General features: G+C 47.2%; 1 protein-coding gene across 1 annotated transcript in view; it reads right to left on the minus strand.

Annotated features, from left to right (window-relative positions):
* LOC144119869 (uncharacterized) overlaps positions 1–17,347 on the minus strand; it is a 35,276-nt gene that overhangs the window by 16,055 nt on the left and 1,874 nt on the right. The window contains exon 2 of the mRNA XM_077652388.1: positions 5,048–5,307. Coding sequence (XP_077508514.1) covers positions 5,048–5,307 — 260 coding nt within the window. The remainder of the gene's footprint in view (positions 1–5,047; positions 5,308–17,347) is intronic.

The raw sequence follows: 17,347 nt of genomic DNA on the forward strand, positions 1-17,347 counted from the left end.
ACATCCTCAGTCGAAACCAAAGAAGCAACACGTTGGCTCTAAGCCAAAAGAATCTATTTTAGGGCAGGCAGTTACTGCTGCCCATATTTCTCAACCATAGGAGTGTTAAGAGTTCTCCAGTGGAACTGTCAGTCACTTCTTTCAGCTTTCACAGACTTGCTGTAGCTTATATCGCAACATAATTCAGACATAATTAGTTTACAAGACACTTGGCTTAGATCTGAAAAACATTCTCATTTGGAAAATTATTCTTCAATTCGACAAGATCGAGAGTCAAGAGGGCGCCTACTCATACATGTTTCTTCTAAATTTTGATACTGTAGAAGCTTTGTCACAGGGTTAAGATTAATTTTCAGTCCTTTACTACTGACTGTGAGTTATTGGCTTTAGACTGAGATTTCAGGGTGCGATCCCTTTTATTTTGTAATTCTTTATTTTCCTTGCGATGTGCACGATACCAGGCTGCATGATCTCCTGCTACTTAATCGTCAGATGTCAGTTTTCCTTAAAGGCGACTTTAATTCTCATCATCTGTCGTGTAGCTCTAAGACAGACCTCTGTGCTCAGCGCTTTTGGGATTGGACTACTGATAGCAATCTTTCATTCATGAATTCAGGATCGGCTACATTTCTTCGTGCAAAAATTCGATCTGTCTTAGATTTATCTTTCACCAGCCCTTGTGTTCCAGTATTCAGTTGGTCGACGATGGATTGTGAAACATATAGTGATCACATCCTTATCGTTTATGATAATGGCCTCTTAACTCTGACGTGCTTTCAGTTGAGGTCATATGTAAACTATGACCAGTTTCAGTCAACTTTGTGCTCTACTCTTTTTTCATCGGTTAATTCTGCTGAAGAGCATAGAGCAAAAGGCTTATGCTTCGCTATTGAAGAATGCCGAAAAATGTCGGAAATTTTTTGAACGTACATCAAGAGGTAAATTGTTCGCGGGATTACAGACGCAGAAAGGCTGCACGGAAGAAGCTCCTACACAATCAGTTCTCGAAAAATCGGCATGATTATAAGTTCATTCTGGCTACTTTCAAACGCACAATCTTACAAGCGAAAGAAAATTATTCCAGCATTTCAATTTCCAAACAATATCAGGAAATCGTGGTGCACTTTTCTAATTCTTAAGATCGCGGAAAAAGATTCCGGTTTCAGATAATGCACCCTCTTGTGTTTTACCCCGCACGAAGCATTAGAAACAATTGAGACAGTTGCCAGAGGATTAGAGAAGCGTTTCTCATCTGTACTTTGCACTCCGCGTTTGTGGCGTCAGTGGACCAGATTCAGCATGTCCCCGTGTTACCCTTCCCGACCTTTCCCCAATAGTGTTGAGGTTACCATCTGCTGCTCCTGGCCCTGATAGGGTACCGTCAAAAATGTTAAGGATTCTCTTTGAGTAGTCCCCTGACTCCTTATTTCAGTTGGTTAACTTTTCCATCTAACATGCATGGATTCCTCTTGAGGGGAAAAGCGCCAAAAAGATTCCGTTACCTAAACCAGTGGTGGTGGCTGTTCTCTGGATAATATTAGACCCAATTCGTGTGACATCAAACGTGGTTAAGTTAAGTGAAAAGGTCATACTACAGCATGTTCCGCAGTTTGTGCACCGCAATAATATCCTTATTCCCTGTCAAACTGGTTTCCGTCAAAAATGTTTCGTATGGAAGGCAAGTAGTAAAAGGCTCACGCTCTTAAAAGGGAACCGGTGCGCCTGGCATACTCCTCAATAATTCCGATCAAGCTGTAATTCCGGTAAACAAAACAGGTTGATAGCCCGAAAGGCTTAGAGGGTTGAAATAGTACAGTCGCAAGGCTTGTAATGCGCCTTGTGAAAGTGCACGTCACGAGCAGGCCGCATAGGCGGCGAGCTGCGCAGAAACGTCAAAAAAATTGAAAAGGAGACTTTAGCTTCGCCTTGAGAGTACGACGCCATAGCGTGGTAAGTTAATGCCCACATAAGCAGAAGATCCTTCTCTACATTACATGCATAGATCCATGGGAGTCCTCGTACCCCTCCTGGCGCAGAGGCGCATCGCTTAACCGCTGTATCTACATGTGGATGTAAACAAAAAATGGCGGTGGTTTAGCTCTGGATAAACCTGGAGTGACGCAATAGCTACAGCTGGCCGAGTGGAACTTGATCAGTTGAGTTGCAAAGTCAGTCTTTAGCAGCTCCGTTTAGCTGGGCGCTGCTCCTTCATCCTCGTCTCACTTTGCACGGCGCATGCGCGCCGCGCCGCCTGCAGCAGCAGCTGCTCCGCACCACGTGGCTGGTCATGTGACCAGCCACGTGACGAACCACGTGATCAGCCACAGCCCAGCGCCTGCGACAGCTGCTCCACACACGTCACCAACCACGTGACAGCATGGCGGCGCTGCCATATCTCAGCGCCGTGGCGGTTGAAGGCTCGAAATGCAACCGTAATGTAGATATCGCTGCATTAAATAGACGGGACACCCAAGCTCCGTCTTAAGCATATGACGCGATAGTGTTAGAGTTAATGCCCTATTATGCGGAATTTGTCAGTCTCAACTTTACAAGCATATGTCCCTGGGAGTACTTATAGCACTCCTTGCGCATTGGTACAGCGATTAATCGATGCGCTGCTGACCTGCGATGGCAGGTGCTGCCACCGGTGGGTCTTGTGCGGCCAAAGCTTCTCTTCCCGACCAACCTCTCACGATAAACCATTAAATTAACTGCCACCTGCCAGGGCGATTAGTTTACTCACAATTCGGAGGGTAGGTTGTGACGGCTCCACAATGTCGCATGGCCTAGCTTGCCCACCTATGTTGCTTCTCCGGGGAGTTCCTAACTTAGCTACCCTATTTATCGCTCACAATGCGCACAACGCCGATACCGGATTTTCTGCGTAACGGGGACTTTGTTCTCGCGTTAAAAAGGGAGTACAATACGAAAGGCCGAAATCCTTAACATAACGAAGCAAAGGAGACAGGCGACAGGCATAGTGTAATGCGGACACTGTATATATATATATATATATATATATATATATATATATATATATATATATATATATATATATATATATATATATATATATATATATATATATATATATATATATATATATATATATATATATATATCGGGTCATAGAGTTTTGGACATGGATTCATGGCTTCGCAGATACGATAGAAGTCGCTACAACCCTGCACATGCTGCTGATGCTTTGACACATTTTGTCGAATAAAATTTATTCTTGTAGCAACAAAACAGAGCAACTAAAACGCAGGAAGCGCTTGTGCCTGCCTTCCTTTCTCTGTTCCTTCGTTTTAGTTGCACTTTTTTGTTCTGTTAAGATGCAGTACCAAATCGCCCACTATGTTGTTGCTAAAATAAATTTTCCATAAAATTTGAGGCACGATTCTTAAAGTGTTAAGACTGTTCTTTCGTGCATTTTACAGCAAACTGGGAAGGGTTCGCAGAGATGCAGTGTTGTGACACAAGCAAAGCCTGAGCATATTGTTTTTTTGTTTCTTGCCATTCATCATTGGAACAAGTTACCAGGGGATATTGTCTTCACCTTAATTCACGACGCCTTTGTGCAAAAACTGAAGTGTTATTACAAATAAATTTTGATTAGGAAGACTCCATTCCTGCGTGCGCTCAACTACGAATTTTCTGTTTTTTTCGATTTTGCCTGTGGTTTTGGATTTTTGTTGCTTGTACAACTATGTGTGGATTACTGTTTATCTGTAACTGTACACCCACCCTATGTAATGCCCAAAAAGGGTCTCTAGGGTATGTGAGTAAAATCGATAAAAATATTTTTGTTCACAAGCCCGCAAACTTGCGCTATATGAGATGATGATCGAACGATAACGCGGGTTCTTCTGCTGTTTCTTGAAGCAACACAGATAAGGCACTCGTGTGCGGGATGGAACATTTTTGACCACCTCTTGTTCTGTAACAATCTGCTTCTTGTCATGCAGCGAGCACTCAACTTGTGCTCTTTACAGAGAGCGGATTTGTCAGCGAAGTGTCATGATTTGCAAAAATCGCGCGACAGAAAAGTAAACAACGCATAATGAATCATGAAGCGACATTTAGTTCATCTGCCGGGAAATTTTTGTGGCATATGGTTAAAGGGCGGGCATATCTTCATACAATAGCTGCAGTTGAGTAAGATGGATTAAGTTCAAGGCTGCGTTTGTGATGCTTCTTCGCAGCGTTTCTAGCCATGTACTTTAAATAATCAAAACACATTTCTTATATAACTTTAGTTTTACGAGAGATGCAAGCTCTATTTCTCTCAATAACTGCTATCACAAATAAAATTACTCCAATATTGAAGCGGAAACAATGATTTCCTGTGGAAGGAGCACTTTCACAGTGCTCGCGCAATAGTATGAGAGCACCCATGGCCAACGCTTTAGTCCCAACCAATAGCATTCAGCGCTCTGTTCTCCTCAGTGAAATTCATTGTGTCACGTGTTCGATTGCTTAATGATGAAAAACAACTGTCGGAGCCAGGCGCAGGTATTCCTAGTGTATTTAAGTATTATTTAAAAGGCATTACGAGAATATTATTTAAAAAAGCACTGTACACGCTTGCAGATGCGCAAATGCATATTAAAATTAGAGCTCGCGACCGCAGAAAAAAGAAAACAAAAATGCAAATATACAACGTGTAGAACATATTTTAACACATTAGGCGCAGAGAACCCGAAAATTCTTCTGCTAAAACGTCAGGTAATAGTTCAAAAGCGAACTAACTCATCTAATAGCGGATGATATTTTTCACGCATTCGTTTGTCTCAAAAACGTTCACCATGAAATGACCTTTTCGAATGTAAACGTTCACAGAAATAGAAGCTCTATCTAATGGAAGGGATGTCTAAACATATTTGAACTGAAAACAAAAGGACGCAATGATAGCATACGTTGACAGTCTGGTACTAATGCAACACATTCTCTTAATCGGCTGCGAAATGGTAGTCCATTCGCGATGTACAGTCTTCATATATATCGACATGTGTTGAAGCTTGCGAGACTGCGGTTAGACCCGCACGGCAGGCGGGTAGTGAAGGTGCCCCAGTTGCGCAGCAGCACCATGCATCGTTCGCCGATGGAGTAGACGCCGCGCGTGCAGCCGATGTGGCAGTGGATGAGCATGAACAGCGCCTTGGGCGAGAACCAGGTGCCGGGAAGAGTCGGCTTCTCTTCGAACGAATGCCCCTCCCAGGCCAGGTAGGCCAGCTGCGCCGCCATCACGTGCTCCAGAGCCGCGCCGTGCAGCCTCGTGTCGTCTAGGCGGTCCACCTTGGCATCCTGCGGCCATCATAAACATAGCCGTGACTGCGGTGTCACCACGATTCGGTGACGGGGTCGCTATAATTTAGCGGGAGCGAATGGAGACAGTGCTGACCCTCACGAGCAGGGACTTGTACAGACCCAGCACCCAATCCCCGACATCTGAGCGGAACCTGCTTAGCAGATTCGTATTTGAGCGTGAGATTTAACGACCCGAAGCAACACATGGGCTTAGAGGGACGCCGTGGTGGAGGGCTCAGGATTGATTTCGACCATGTCTGGGTTTCTTTGTAGCATGCGCACATCGCTAAGCACACGGTCGCCTTTTGGAGTTCGAATTCATCAAAATTCGGCCGTCACGGTCAGCATTCGATCCGGCTGCTGTGGCTTGGAAGAAATTGTTGACTCACAATCTTTACTCAGCAAGCTCTAGGGTAAATGCATCTAGGTTTGCTTGCGTCTCGCTAGGGGTAAAATCCGGAGCTCATTGATGTTTGCCTCATATATAACTTTCATTTGTGGATTATTTGCTGTGCCCTTCGTATCATGCTAGTAGTTTGCGTTGACCTCATTGATTCTAAGCAACAGAATGCTCGTTGTGAGGTCGGCCCGAAACAATCATGAACACTGAATCATTAGAAAGATTAGCGCTGCCTTCACTCACAGGGGCATTTCATCAGTACTGCCTTGTGTCAGTCACAGGAGCGCACGTCCTCGTCCGCTCGATCTGCTTTGGTATCAAGTTAAGTATATTTAGTCCAGTAAAGTACGCACGGTGTGTTTCTCTTTGCTTTATTAAACTTTCGAACACTTCACACACTTGCAAACACGTTCACACTTGCGAACACGTTCACACTTGCGAAAACGTTCACATGGAGCACATTTTGCATTCCTACTTATCTGTGTTGCTATGGGAAAACTTTAGAACTTCCTCAATACGCATGCTGCAGGAAAGCAAGGGCTTAAAGTCCGGCCCCATCGGAGGGGGTCTCTAGTGATTCGAGCACAGGAGGAAAGGGTAATAAAAGGAGAGAAAGCAGCTGGCAGCCCGTTTTACGCATTGCTTTATACAAAGGGGAGAAATAAATTTAAAGGTGTTTTTTTTGCTCAGTTTATAACGTAGTTTTATACCAAGTGCACGGAATCCGATTCGCCTATACGCAAATGCAATGCAGTCGAGGGGGTCTCACAAACCTCGTGAGTATTGGAGGGGTGCCTCCCGATACCCTCCTGTATTTAAGCCTTGTGCAAACCCAAATACTTGGAAAACATTCTATGAATTCAAAGGTCAGAAAAGTTTTCGATATCGCAACTAGGAATGTTAAAAATTATCTCGCTAGAGACCTTGACATTAGACAATCACTGTGAGGACCCAAAGCAAGCGAATTCCGTGCAGTTCAATTTACGCGCCTTAAGTTTCGGTTTATTCCGGTTCTTGGTTATTTACGTAAGCTACCAAGAGAGGGCCCAACCGCGCCACACCACTAGCGCCCTAACTATATTACCTGTACCAAAACCAGTCCCTCATGAAGTCATTGCCCGTCAGCTTCGCCGCCGTGGTGTCTCAGCGCTTAAAGCGCTCGGCTACTGAGGCGTATTTCCGGGGTTAAAGCCCATACGCGGCGGCCGCGTATCCATGGAGACGAAACGTAAAAGGCGCCCGTGTGCTGTGCGATGCCAGAGCACGTTAAAGATACCCAGGTGGTCGAAATTATTTCGGAGCCCTTTACTACGGTACCCCTTTCTTCATTTATTCTTTCACTTCCTCTATTATCACTTCCCTTGCGGCACGGTTGGCGAGTCCGCCGAAATGTGAACCAGATGCTGCGCCATTGTACCACTGAGCCACCAATGCTTCAATTAACGTACTTTCTTCGCACCGTTTTATTGAGGCAAAATGCTAAAGAGTCCGTGTGCTGTGCGATGTCAGTGCACGTTAAAGATCCACAGGTGGTCGAAGTTATTCCGGAGCCCTCCACTACGGCACCTCTGTCTTCCTTTCTTCTTTTACTCCCTCCTTTATCACTTCCCTTACGGCGTGGTTCAGGTGTCGAACGATATATGAGACACATACTGCACCATTTTCTTTTTTCAAAAACCAATTATTCTACTGCGCCATTTCCTTTCCTCAAAAACCAATTTTCAATTTTTTTGGCGCTGGGAAACAAAGGTTCAGTTATCGGAGAAAGTAGGGCGACTTGGCGGTTCACTTTATTACATATTGCACCAGCTGTTATACTGTCTGCATCTTCCTCAATATCTTCGTGTTTGATTCCCGTGCATTGCTTACAGACGCCGACAAGCTCGCGGATGACTAGGCTCGGCATCGCTCTTTGCCGCAAGGACAGCGCCTCACGGAAATGTACCCCAGGTCTGGTCGCCGCCGTCCTAGCAGTGCCCTTACCGTGGTTGGATACCGATCAGTCGGACATCCTCGATTACTCTGCGTACTATCCGAGCAGCTTCACCCAATAGCCTCATAACTGGTGCGAATAGTTTAGCCGCAATAAATGTGATTAGTGTCCGGACATAACGCACTTCTCGGCGCCAAGAGTACTGCTCGCCGTGATGAGCACGTGTTGCTTGCGCTCACACGGTGGAGTGCAAGAGCGACTGTGAGCCGCGGAGAGAGCCTCTTTCTCATATTTACGGTTTCACGGTGGGATAAATAGGTCTGCATCGACAAAGCAGCAAGAAGTGATTATTGTCGTCTTCTACTGAAGAATGCAGGCTACTTCAGGTGAAGAATATAAAGGACAACATGATAGACTCCAACAGTAGTATACATAAGCAGCATCCACATATGCGCGGAATTATGGAAAGGTATGCATCGAAGATCATCTGACCCTTATGAATCACAAAAGAGCCTCCATCACATGCAGACATCAGGCCGTGTTAAATCATGGCCTAAGTATATTATTCAAGCAGTGGATGGAATCCGCCTTTTTCGCACAGCCTCTCCGCGCATGCGCGCCTCTTCTCCTAATGCTCCATGGTTGAAAACAAATTGCCAGCTCCTCCTTCGCATGGGTAGTTGATGTTAGTGACTGACGCGTACGACAGATGGCGGCAGCAGTCAAGCATACACTTGCCGTACCGCAGTCGCAGTTGAGGCCTGGCGACTGAGGATCGCACTTGTGTCTCTCAAGTGCGCTTGTTTTCAACCATTAAAGACGTATTTTCGCCACTCACCGGACGGTGCCCCATCTTGTGAAAAAGGCTGATCTCGGCCTTCACTGTTCTCCTCGACAATGCGAAACGGCTACATATGAACAGTGAATGTTCAGGTTCTGGACAAACTACGCGTATTCAGCACGTTAATGTTTGAGATTGTAGTACTTCGTGCAAAGAATAACATGTGGTAAAGTGACACATATCCGATAGAGGTATGCCTCTCACGCCTATGTAGACCACGCAACAAACGGAAGTCGCTTTAAGGCCGTAACGGAGAAAAGGCCCTTCTGCATTAGACTGAAGGGTGAGTTGTAAGGACAAAACGCTGGAAGTCTCTATGGAACGCTTAGAGAGGAGCGAACAACGTCGGATTTGTCACCATGCAACGATTTAGGTGATATACGTTGTAATGCACGGTGCTTCTCAGAGGCCCTCAGGCCACCTGACACGCCACTGGAGTTCCAAGATGAGCGGTGCTGGGACTCTGTAATGAGCGGCCGACGTGTTACAAGCAACCTAGCCCGCTATGAGGCTTCAGTCGGCTGGTGACGAATATGGCCACGTGCCCAGTGGCGAGTAGAGTTATTGTAGTGTATAGATGTAGCGCAGGCATGTTGGGAGCGCAATGTTTGATGAGAAATGGCGGGAAAGCTTGAGTGAGTTACAATGAAAAACCATTGAAGCGCCTTGAAAGCATTAGCGCTCAAATAAAGTGGAAGCAATGCAAAGGCACTGGTCTGCCGAGGCAGACGATGCACAGTGCGCTGCGCAAAATTCGAAGTATAGTGCGATTCAGACAGCTCAAGTCCATCGAAATAAAAACTAAATGTAAATTGCTTTTTGAAGAAAGGAAATGGAGCTTCTCACATATATAGGCGGACAGCCGAACCGTGCCGTAAGGGAAGGAATAAAGGAGGGAGTAAAAGAAGAAAGGAATAAAGAAGTGCCGTAGTGGAGATCACCGGAATAAATATCGACCACCTCAGGTTCTTTAGCGTGCACTGACATCACACAGCACACGGGCCTCAAGCATTTCGCCTCCATCGAAATGCGGCCGCCGAGGTCGGGATCGAACCCGCGCCTTTCGGGTCAACAGCCGAGCACTATAACCACTTAGCCACCGCGGCGGCTCCAGTTGAGTCGATTAAAATTCTGAATGATGACAGGCTGCCCGATAACTGTCTGTGTAGATGATCGGGCTTTGAGGGTCGCCAAAGTTCAGAGCTAAGCCAATTAGCCCGGGAATTGACGAGGCGGCATCGTCGCGCTGTAGACCCAGCACACGTCACGGTTTGTTCAGGAACAATCCTCTCAACGACGAAGAAGAGAGACTGGGTCGTTTGGACATCGGCAAAAAGGCTTCCGGAAATCTCGAGGTCCGCGTTCCATCCGAACGCAGGTCAGACGTGCCTCACATGAGCTCTGCGTTTGTCGCAAGATTTTTGTGACAGTCAGCAACAGTCGCAATTTTTCCCCGTGGACTCCCTAACACTGCCCCCGGACCAGGAGTTGAGAGCGGGGAAGACCGGGCGAGCCAATTTTTCCAAATTTCCATCGTTTGTTGGCCGGCCACATCGACACGGGCAGCGAAGCCTAAGAGCTGCGCATCGACTGCAGAAGAGACGGCGCCGCTCCAGCGGTGCCTGGGGCAGGCTCCGACCATGCCTTGTGTGGTGGAGGGTCTCGACATCACCGATGAAAAGCTGTTTGACGGAACGTGGAAAGCGCGAGGTATGCAAAAGAAGTACCGCCGTCCATCGAATTCAACGGAGCAACGTGAAATAGCGCCGACAACGACTGAGAAAGACGCCGGGTTGCAACAGTTGCCACGTGGCAGACGGCCACCGAAGCAAAGAAATAGGCCGCTACCACACCTACGGGCCGAAGACTTGAAAGCCGTTATCGGACCTCAAGGCCAACTCAACCTAAATGGCATCGGTGATGCAAGGCTGGCGGAGATCATCTGTGCAGCCGCCCATCCCGACCCAAACAGCTCTCGGGAGTGACCAGATGAGGGTAGACCCGTTCAGCAACAGTCACAATGAACATCCCTTCACCAGCAAGGGACGCTGCCGACGCTAAAATATAGGAGCTCAAGATTGAAGACCTACGGATCAAGGCCGCTGCCTACGCCCCGGCACCAGACAGTTCCAGCAGATGGGTGATATACCGGGCATACAGCTACGAGACGGACTTGAACATCTTTAAAAAGCTGAAAACTCGGAACCCTTACCTTCCCATTGAGGCGGCGCGGCGTTTGTGCCAGACTCTCCACTTCATGTTCACCTTTGCCAAAACCACATTCCTCCGGTACATCCGATATCTTAACGTCACATTCGAGGTCTTCCCATTTAAAAGCAGTCCGGTGGCATGTTTTAATTGTCGAAAAACGGGACAACGAGCGGATGTCTGCCCGCAGCCAAGGCACCCAACCTGCCACAGCTGTGGCATCCAACATGCGCCGCTAGAAGGACAGGAACCCACGTGCCAGTCGGTATGCATCGTGTGCGAGGGTCCACATCTGACCAACAGTAGGAGCTGCAAGTACCGCTTCGTACAAAATCGCCGTGGCATCTCGTCTCATCAGTCTCAGTCGATCTCAAGCTCCAGCTCAAGTCCGGACACAGGTGATTCAGAACCAAGAGCCTCAGCCAGCCAACGTCCATCTCGATCAAGGGTTAGAAGTCGACCGAATCAGAAACCAAGGGAGGACTCTTTCCCGCCACTAAGTGGAGGCAGTGGGAACGCAGGTAAGAGTACATCGTCATCTCGGAAAAGCAGCTCTCGGACCAAGTCCAATTCCGGAGCTGAAAACAGACGTCCTAAACATTTGGCATAGAAAACACCACTTACTCACGACAAGTAACGCCAACGAACATCCTGCCCACAGGTAAGGAAGCTGGCAGAGCTTGTCAAACAGCTTCAACAAGAGTTAGCGCAGTGCAACGCTAGAATCAAACAGTTAGAAACTGCGAAGGCGCAATCCAAAAATAACACCGAGCCAACTGAGACTTGCTCTCGCATCGAGATCACCCGCAATGAATGCACGGAAGTGGATCAAACCTTCCGTAACAAATGAAATGCCTCTCTTGTATTTCGGCCAGATCCAGATGGAAGAGGATCAAACCTGCCGTAACAAATGAAAGGCCTCTCTTGTACTTCGACCAGATCCAGATGAGCTAAACAATAATTATGAGCAGAGTTTTGCAAAAATATACGGACGACTCGGCAAGGTGGAGGAGACTATCCAGACACTAATACCACAGCTTAACAAAATAATCGAGGCGGTGGTCAATGTCGCAAATAGTCTCGAAACGCTGCTATCTAAGCTCGACGCGCTAACAAGTAGGGTTGACGCACTAGCGGCCCCTAGCAACCTGACCATGACATCAGCTAAATGCGGGCTCTTTTCCTCGTAACTACACTGTACTCTCCCACTCACCCGATGGCGTGTCGATGCGTGCGTCCGCCATCGGTATTCTAGCGCAAAATTAAGGGAAACGCGATGGCCAGTGCCCCTGTTATAGTATGGCAATGGAACTGCAGGGGATCCAGAGCCAAGCGTGAGGCTCTGCAGTATGCAGTTTTGGTCCAAACAAACAGATCGGTAATCATGGCCCTTCAAGAGACGAACGCAGAAGCAAAGCTGAGCGGATACGCAGCACACAATGAGAAAATGACGGCTGAGCTCCGCCCGATCACAGCTACTCTTGTACACCGCAATCTCACAGTAAATCAACTAGATCTGGAAATGTCGGAGGTCTGTCATACCTATATACAAATCTTTTCGAACACCCACACACAGTCTCCCCTCTACATTCTCAATGTATACAGTCCACCTAAAGACCACATCACGAAAGTAGCTACCCTACTCTGCAAGGCGCATGCAGCCGCGCGAGGTGGAATGTTGCTGGCTGTCAGAGACTTTAACGCCCCCATGGAGAACGGGGCTACTCAACTAACAGTATAAAGGGAACTAAACTCTGGGAGACTGTTCAGGCGCTAGGGAACACCTTACCAATTGACCCTGACAAACCTACGCGCCTTAGTACCAGTGTAACCAGGGATCCGTGCGCCGGCCTTACCTTTGCAATAAGTATCCCCGATGTGAAATGGGAGAATCTGAAAACTAACATAGGAAGTGTTCACTATGTGCTGTGTAGAACTTTCTGAGTCACGCATTGCGGAATGCGTCGCCGAGAAGTGAAGCACACGAATTGTGACTCCTTCTGATATGTATGCTCGCAAAGAGAGACAGAGGGCATAGTAAATTTACGACAGTGGACAGAGCGTCTGCGTCAGGACGCCGCCAACACCTCGAAAACTGTGACGCAGGAGGAAAGCGGTCCCAGTCCGGACGCTAAGCTAGTACACATGATGGAAGCACATCGAAGTATACACGCTCGATGGCGTAAAAATAAGCATAACCGGCGCTTAAAAATTCGACTTACCCGACTTGAAAAGGATATTGAGGCATGCACGTGGGAGCTTAGCCGAGAGAACTATCATCAAAGTTGCGACGGCCTTAATAGGCAACTGGGCGATAAGAACACATGGTTTCTACTCAAGCATTCACTTTATCCTACGAAAACTAAGATCGAATCTCAAGAGACCCTGCAGAGGATCGCGCAAGCTTTCCAGGGCAGCGACGAAGAGTTCATAACAAAATAAAAAAATCAGTAAGGAAATATCTCCCAGGAATATACCCACACCAGATGAGCAATCAGGGTCGGCTAATGCACACATAGATAGGGTCTTAATCGTGGCGGAGGTCAGAGCTGCTCTTAATCAAATAAACACCCCCTCAGCAGCCGGGGACGATCGCGAAACCAATAAGATGTTGAGTAACTTATAGGAGAAATCAGTAGATGCCCTTGCAGATCTCTTCAACATATAGTGGACAGATGGCAGCATCCCCGACGAATGGAAGCACGCTAAAATCGTTTTCATTCCTAAACCGGGAAAAATACTCGAGATTGGGAACCTACGCCCAGTTTCGCAAACATCATATCTAGGAAAGGTAATGAAGCGTGTTGTCTTAAACAGGCTCCAAATGCACGCTAACTCGGAAGACACGTTTGTCCAGTCCATGACTGGGTTTCGAGCATGTCTCTCGACTAACGCCATCATGTGGCAGATACATCAAGACATTCAAGATCCAAACCGCAAAAGAGCCACGCGTTCCATCCTGGGATTCGATGTGAGTAAGACCTTTGATAATGTGTCACACTCTTCCATTCTCTCTCACCTTTTACTGAACGTAGACAAACGAAGATACGTCTACATCGACACCTTTCTGAACGAGCACGCGGCTACGCTGCATTTCGCGGACAAAAGTAGCGACAAAATTACACTAGGCATCAGACGAATCCCGCTAGCAGGATGCGTTGTTGGGCAAGTTGGTTCATTGCAATAGGAAACATTGGTTGTGCTTTCTAGACAATCACATGTAAGAAGACAGGACAGGCGCAAACTAACAACTGAGGTTTATTCCAGAAAAAACACATATATCATACCATACCAGCGCAGGCGCATCAGAGTATCAGCAGCGTAACAAAAGAACAACCCAAAATCAGAAAAAAACCAAAGGCGTGGCTCACCTAAACATACTATCAAGAAAACGTGCCTCCCTATAGTAAAGTATGACTGATGTGTCACTGATACATGCTTGTCCCTTCTTTTTTATATAATATGACTCAAGAAGTTCGCGTGCTTTTTCATTACTGCACTTGCGCAGGATCTTTACTTGGTGGAGCAGGGGCCTGCATTTATGTTCTAAGCAGTGCACGGGTAAATGACGTTGCTCCTGGTTTTTAATTGATCTTTCGTGTTCTCAGATTCGCACGTTCAAACATCGGCCCGTCTGGCCTATGTAGATTTTGCCGCATTTCAGGGGAATCTGATAAACAACGCCAACTTGGCAATCTCAATATATCGGTTCTTGTGTTTCACGCCGCAGCCACCTTGCTTCGTTCTGGCGTGAAGTCTCCCAATGCGGGCGAAAAGGCGACTCAGCTTGCAGGGAGCCGAGAAAACGAGTGGGACACCATGCTTGGTTGCTATCTTCTTCAGATTATGTGCAGTTCTGTGAACATATGGAATCACTACTGGCTTTGAAGCTTTGTTGGCAACATCAGAGTTTACTTTTTGGGGCGCTTTTAGCCTCTTTTCGAGCGTTTCAACCACTGCCAGCACAACCACATCGGAGAAGCCAGCCTCTTTCAGCCTGGAAATTTGCATGTCGAAGCTAGCCTGCATGGCATGCGTACATGACTTCTTCAAAGATTGCTCAATAATCTGTTTAGCAATGGCCCTTTTGGTGATTTTAGAGTGGGCTGAATCATATGGTAATAGTTTTTTTTTGTGTGTGCGAGGGCAGAAACAGCTACAAGCGTGCTCTTTTCCAAAGGCAAGTTTGAGGTCAAGGAACTGCAGAGTGTTATTAACAGGGAGCTCATGTGTAAAGGTTAGACCTAAGGCATTATTCTCAAAGAGATTTAAAATGTCTGCAATGGCAACGTCATACATACAATCATTTCGTACTTTCAGCAGCACAAGAAAATCGTCAACATACCTGAAAACGTGTGCTACTTTGTCTTTGTCAAGTACACCATACACGGTGCGGTCAATACTCGATAAAAAGATATTGCATAAAACTGGTGCCACGTACGACCCAATGCACACTCCCTGCCGCTGCAAAAAGGTTTGGTTGTCAAAGGTGATAAAAGTGGCACTGGGATAGAATTCTAAAAGAGCCAGGAAACTGTCTACCGAAATGCCTGCTGAGTTTTTTGGAAATCAATGACATCATTAGCTTCAATGCAGCTACGCACTGATTCAAAAAGTGGCTGGTGAGGTATGGAGTAGAATAAATCTTCTATATCAACTGAGAGCCCAAATCCAACTGTCTGCAGAAGCGAAAAAACATCTTCTGAATTCTTCGTGGCAAAAGGATCATCAATATGCAACATGTTCAAATGCTTCCGCAGAAAGATACTAATTTCGTGTTGCCATGTGCCCTTCTCGCTAACAATGGCTCTGAAGGGTACATCAGCCTTGTGCCTTTTAGCGGAAAAAAACACTGACAGGCTGTCGTTCTTGCTGTTGTTAACAACATGAGACAGTTTGGCTAGCTCTAGCTTATCGCATAAAGAGATTGCGGCTTGCTTTACGCGAGAACGCTTCACGGGTACCTTTTTAAAGTTCTTGAGCACAGCTGCAGTTGCTTTTTCGTTGAAAAGTCCGGAGGGAAGAACGACGAATCCACCTTCTTTGTCAGATTCAATGAGGTAGAGGCCATTCCTTACGAAGAAGTCGTAAACAAAGCTTGTTGGGTCTTTCTTGTAAACAGTCTTGTTCACTGATTTTTCCAAGCTGTCGACGCCGTCCAATAGGCACCTTTCCTCGTCTTCCGGACCTGCTTTCCTTGACCTGCTAGGCGCTGTACTTTAACCTTTTCTCTTCAACCTTAGTATGAGTGGCCTCCCGCGTCAATTAGATGCCATCCCACATATACATCATTGCATATACGCTGACATCACCATATGGGCCAACTCCGGATCCGATGGAGAGATTGCAAATCATTACAGCGCGCTATCGACACGGTACACACTTTCGTGCAGGGGAACGACCTTGCGTGTTCACCGGCTAAATCGGAACTCTTAGTGATCAGGCACAACCAACCCGCAGAGGCAGCACCCGACCCTCGGGAACCCATCGAGTTGCCCATTGACAACCATCAAATACCCCCGGTAGCCGCGATCAAGGTTCTTGGCATGTTAATTCAGAATATGCAACACGAAACGATCTGTCGGCTACGCGTCACGGCGCACCAGATAGGCGGGCTGGTGAGGCGCACTGCCACCCGGCGCAGGGGCATGAGAGAAAGCGACTTATTCAAGATCATGCAATCACTCGTGATAAGTCGAATCACGTACACCTGCCCCTTCTATTATCGGCGTCGCAGAGACGAAGAGGCACTTAATAGCTTCATTAGAAAAGCATACAAGGCAGCCCTTGGCCTGCCGGCATACGCCGACTAAGATCGAGTGCTGGAGTTGCAAATTTTTAACACGCTCGCTGAGCTAATCGAAGCACATAAGACGGGACAAGTGACCCGCTTGTCGCGCACTGTTGCGGGATGCTTAATTCGCGACAAACTCAACATCTAGTCCATTGAGGAGGTATGTGCAACATCACATTTATCGGTCGACATTACTAGTAGACTAATTCTTTAACCAGTAGCCCAGAACATGCTGCCAGGCAGACACGACGCCCGCAGCAAAGCAAGGGCGCAGCGCCTTGAGAAACTGTAGGAGAACTTACCACGAGCAGTGTACGTGGATGGAGCTCAACTCATCAAAGGCGGAACATACGTGGCATGCATGGCCACTCCAAAGTCAGCCCTCGCTAACGCCACAACCTTTCACGCTAGCTCTATACGCGAGGCAGAGGAAGTAGCTATCCTACTAGCCATTGCGGATCCCCGCACCAAAACTATTCTAAGCGACTCTAACAGCGCCATTCAAAATTTCGCCAAAAACTAGATAAGCGTGCTCGCAATGCAAATTCTGAGCAACCGAACTCTCGATCATAATATTAATCTCGTGTAGGATACTGCTTACGCGGGGAACTCGGGAAACGAGGAGGTCGACTGTCTAGCCCGAGGTTTAACCAACCGAGGGATGGGAGATCTCTCGGGAACGGACGCCCCTGCCTATGCGCCTCTCTCGTATGCGGAGATTACATCCTTTTATCGCGAGCTAAGATGCACGTATCCCTCCCCTCACCTCGACATGGAGAGGGCGCACACCCACGACACTATGACGCCTACAAAGGCAACTCTTAGCCCCTACCGATTATGCTTGATCACAAACGGTGAATA

This window comes from Amblyomma americanum, chromosome 2 (genome assembly GCF_052857255.1).
Source record: "Amblyomma americanum isolate KBUSLIRL-KWMA chromosome 2, ASM5285725v1, whole genome shotgun sequence".
In the NCBI taxonomy this organism is placed as follows: domain Eukaryota; kingdom Metazoa; phylum Arthropoda; class Arachnida; order Ixodida; family Ixodidae; genus Amblyomma; species Amblyomma americanum.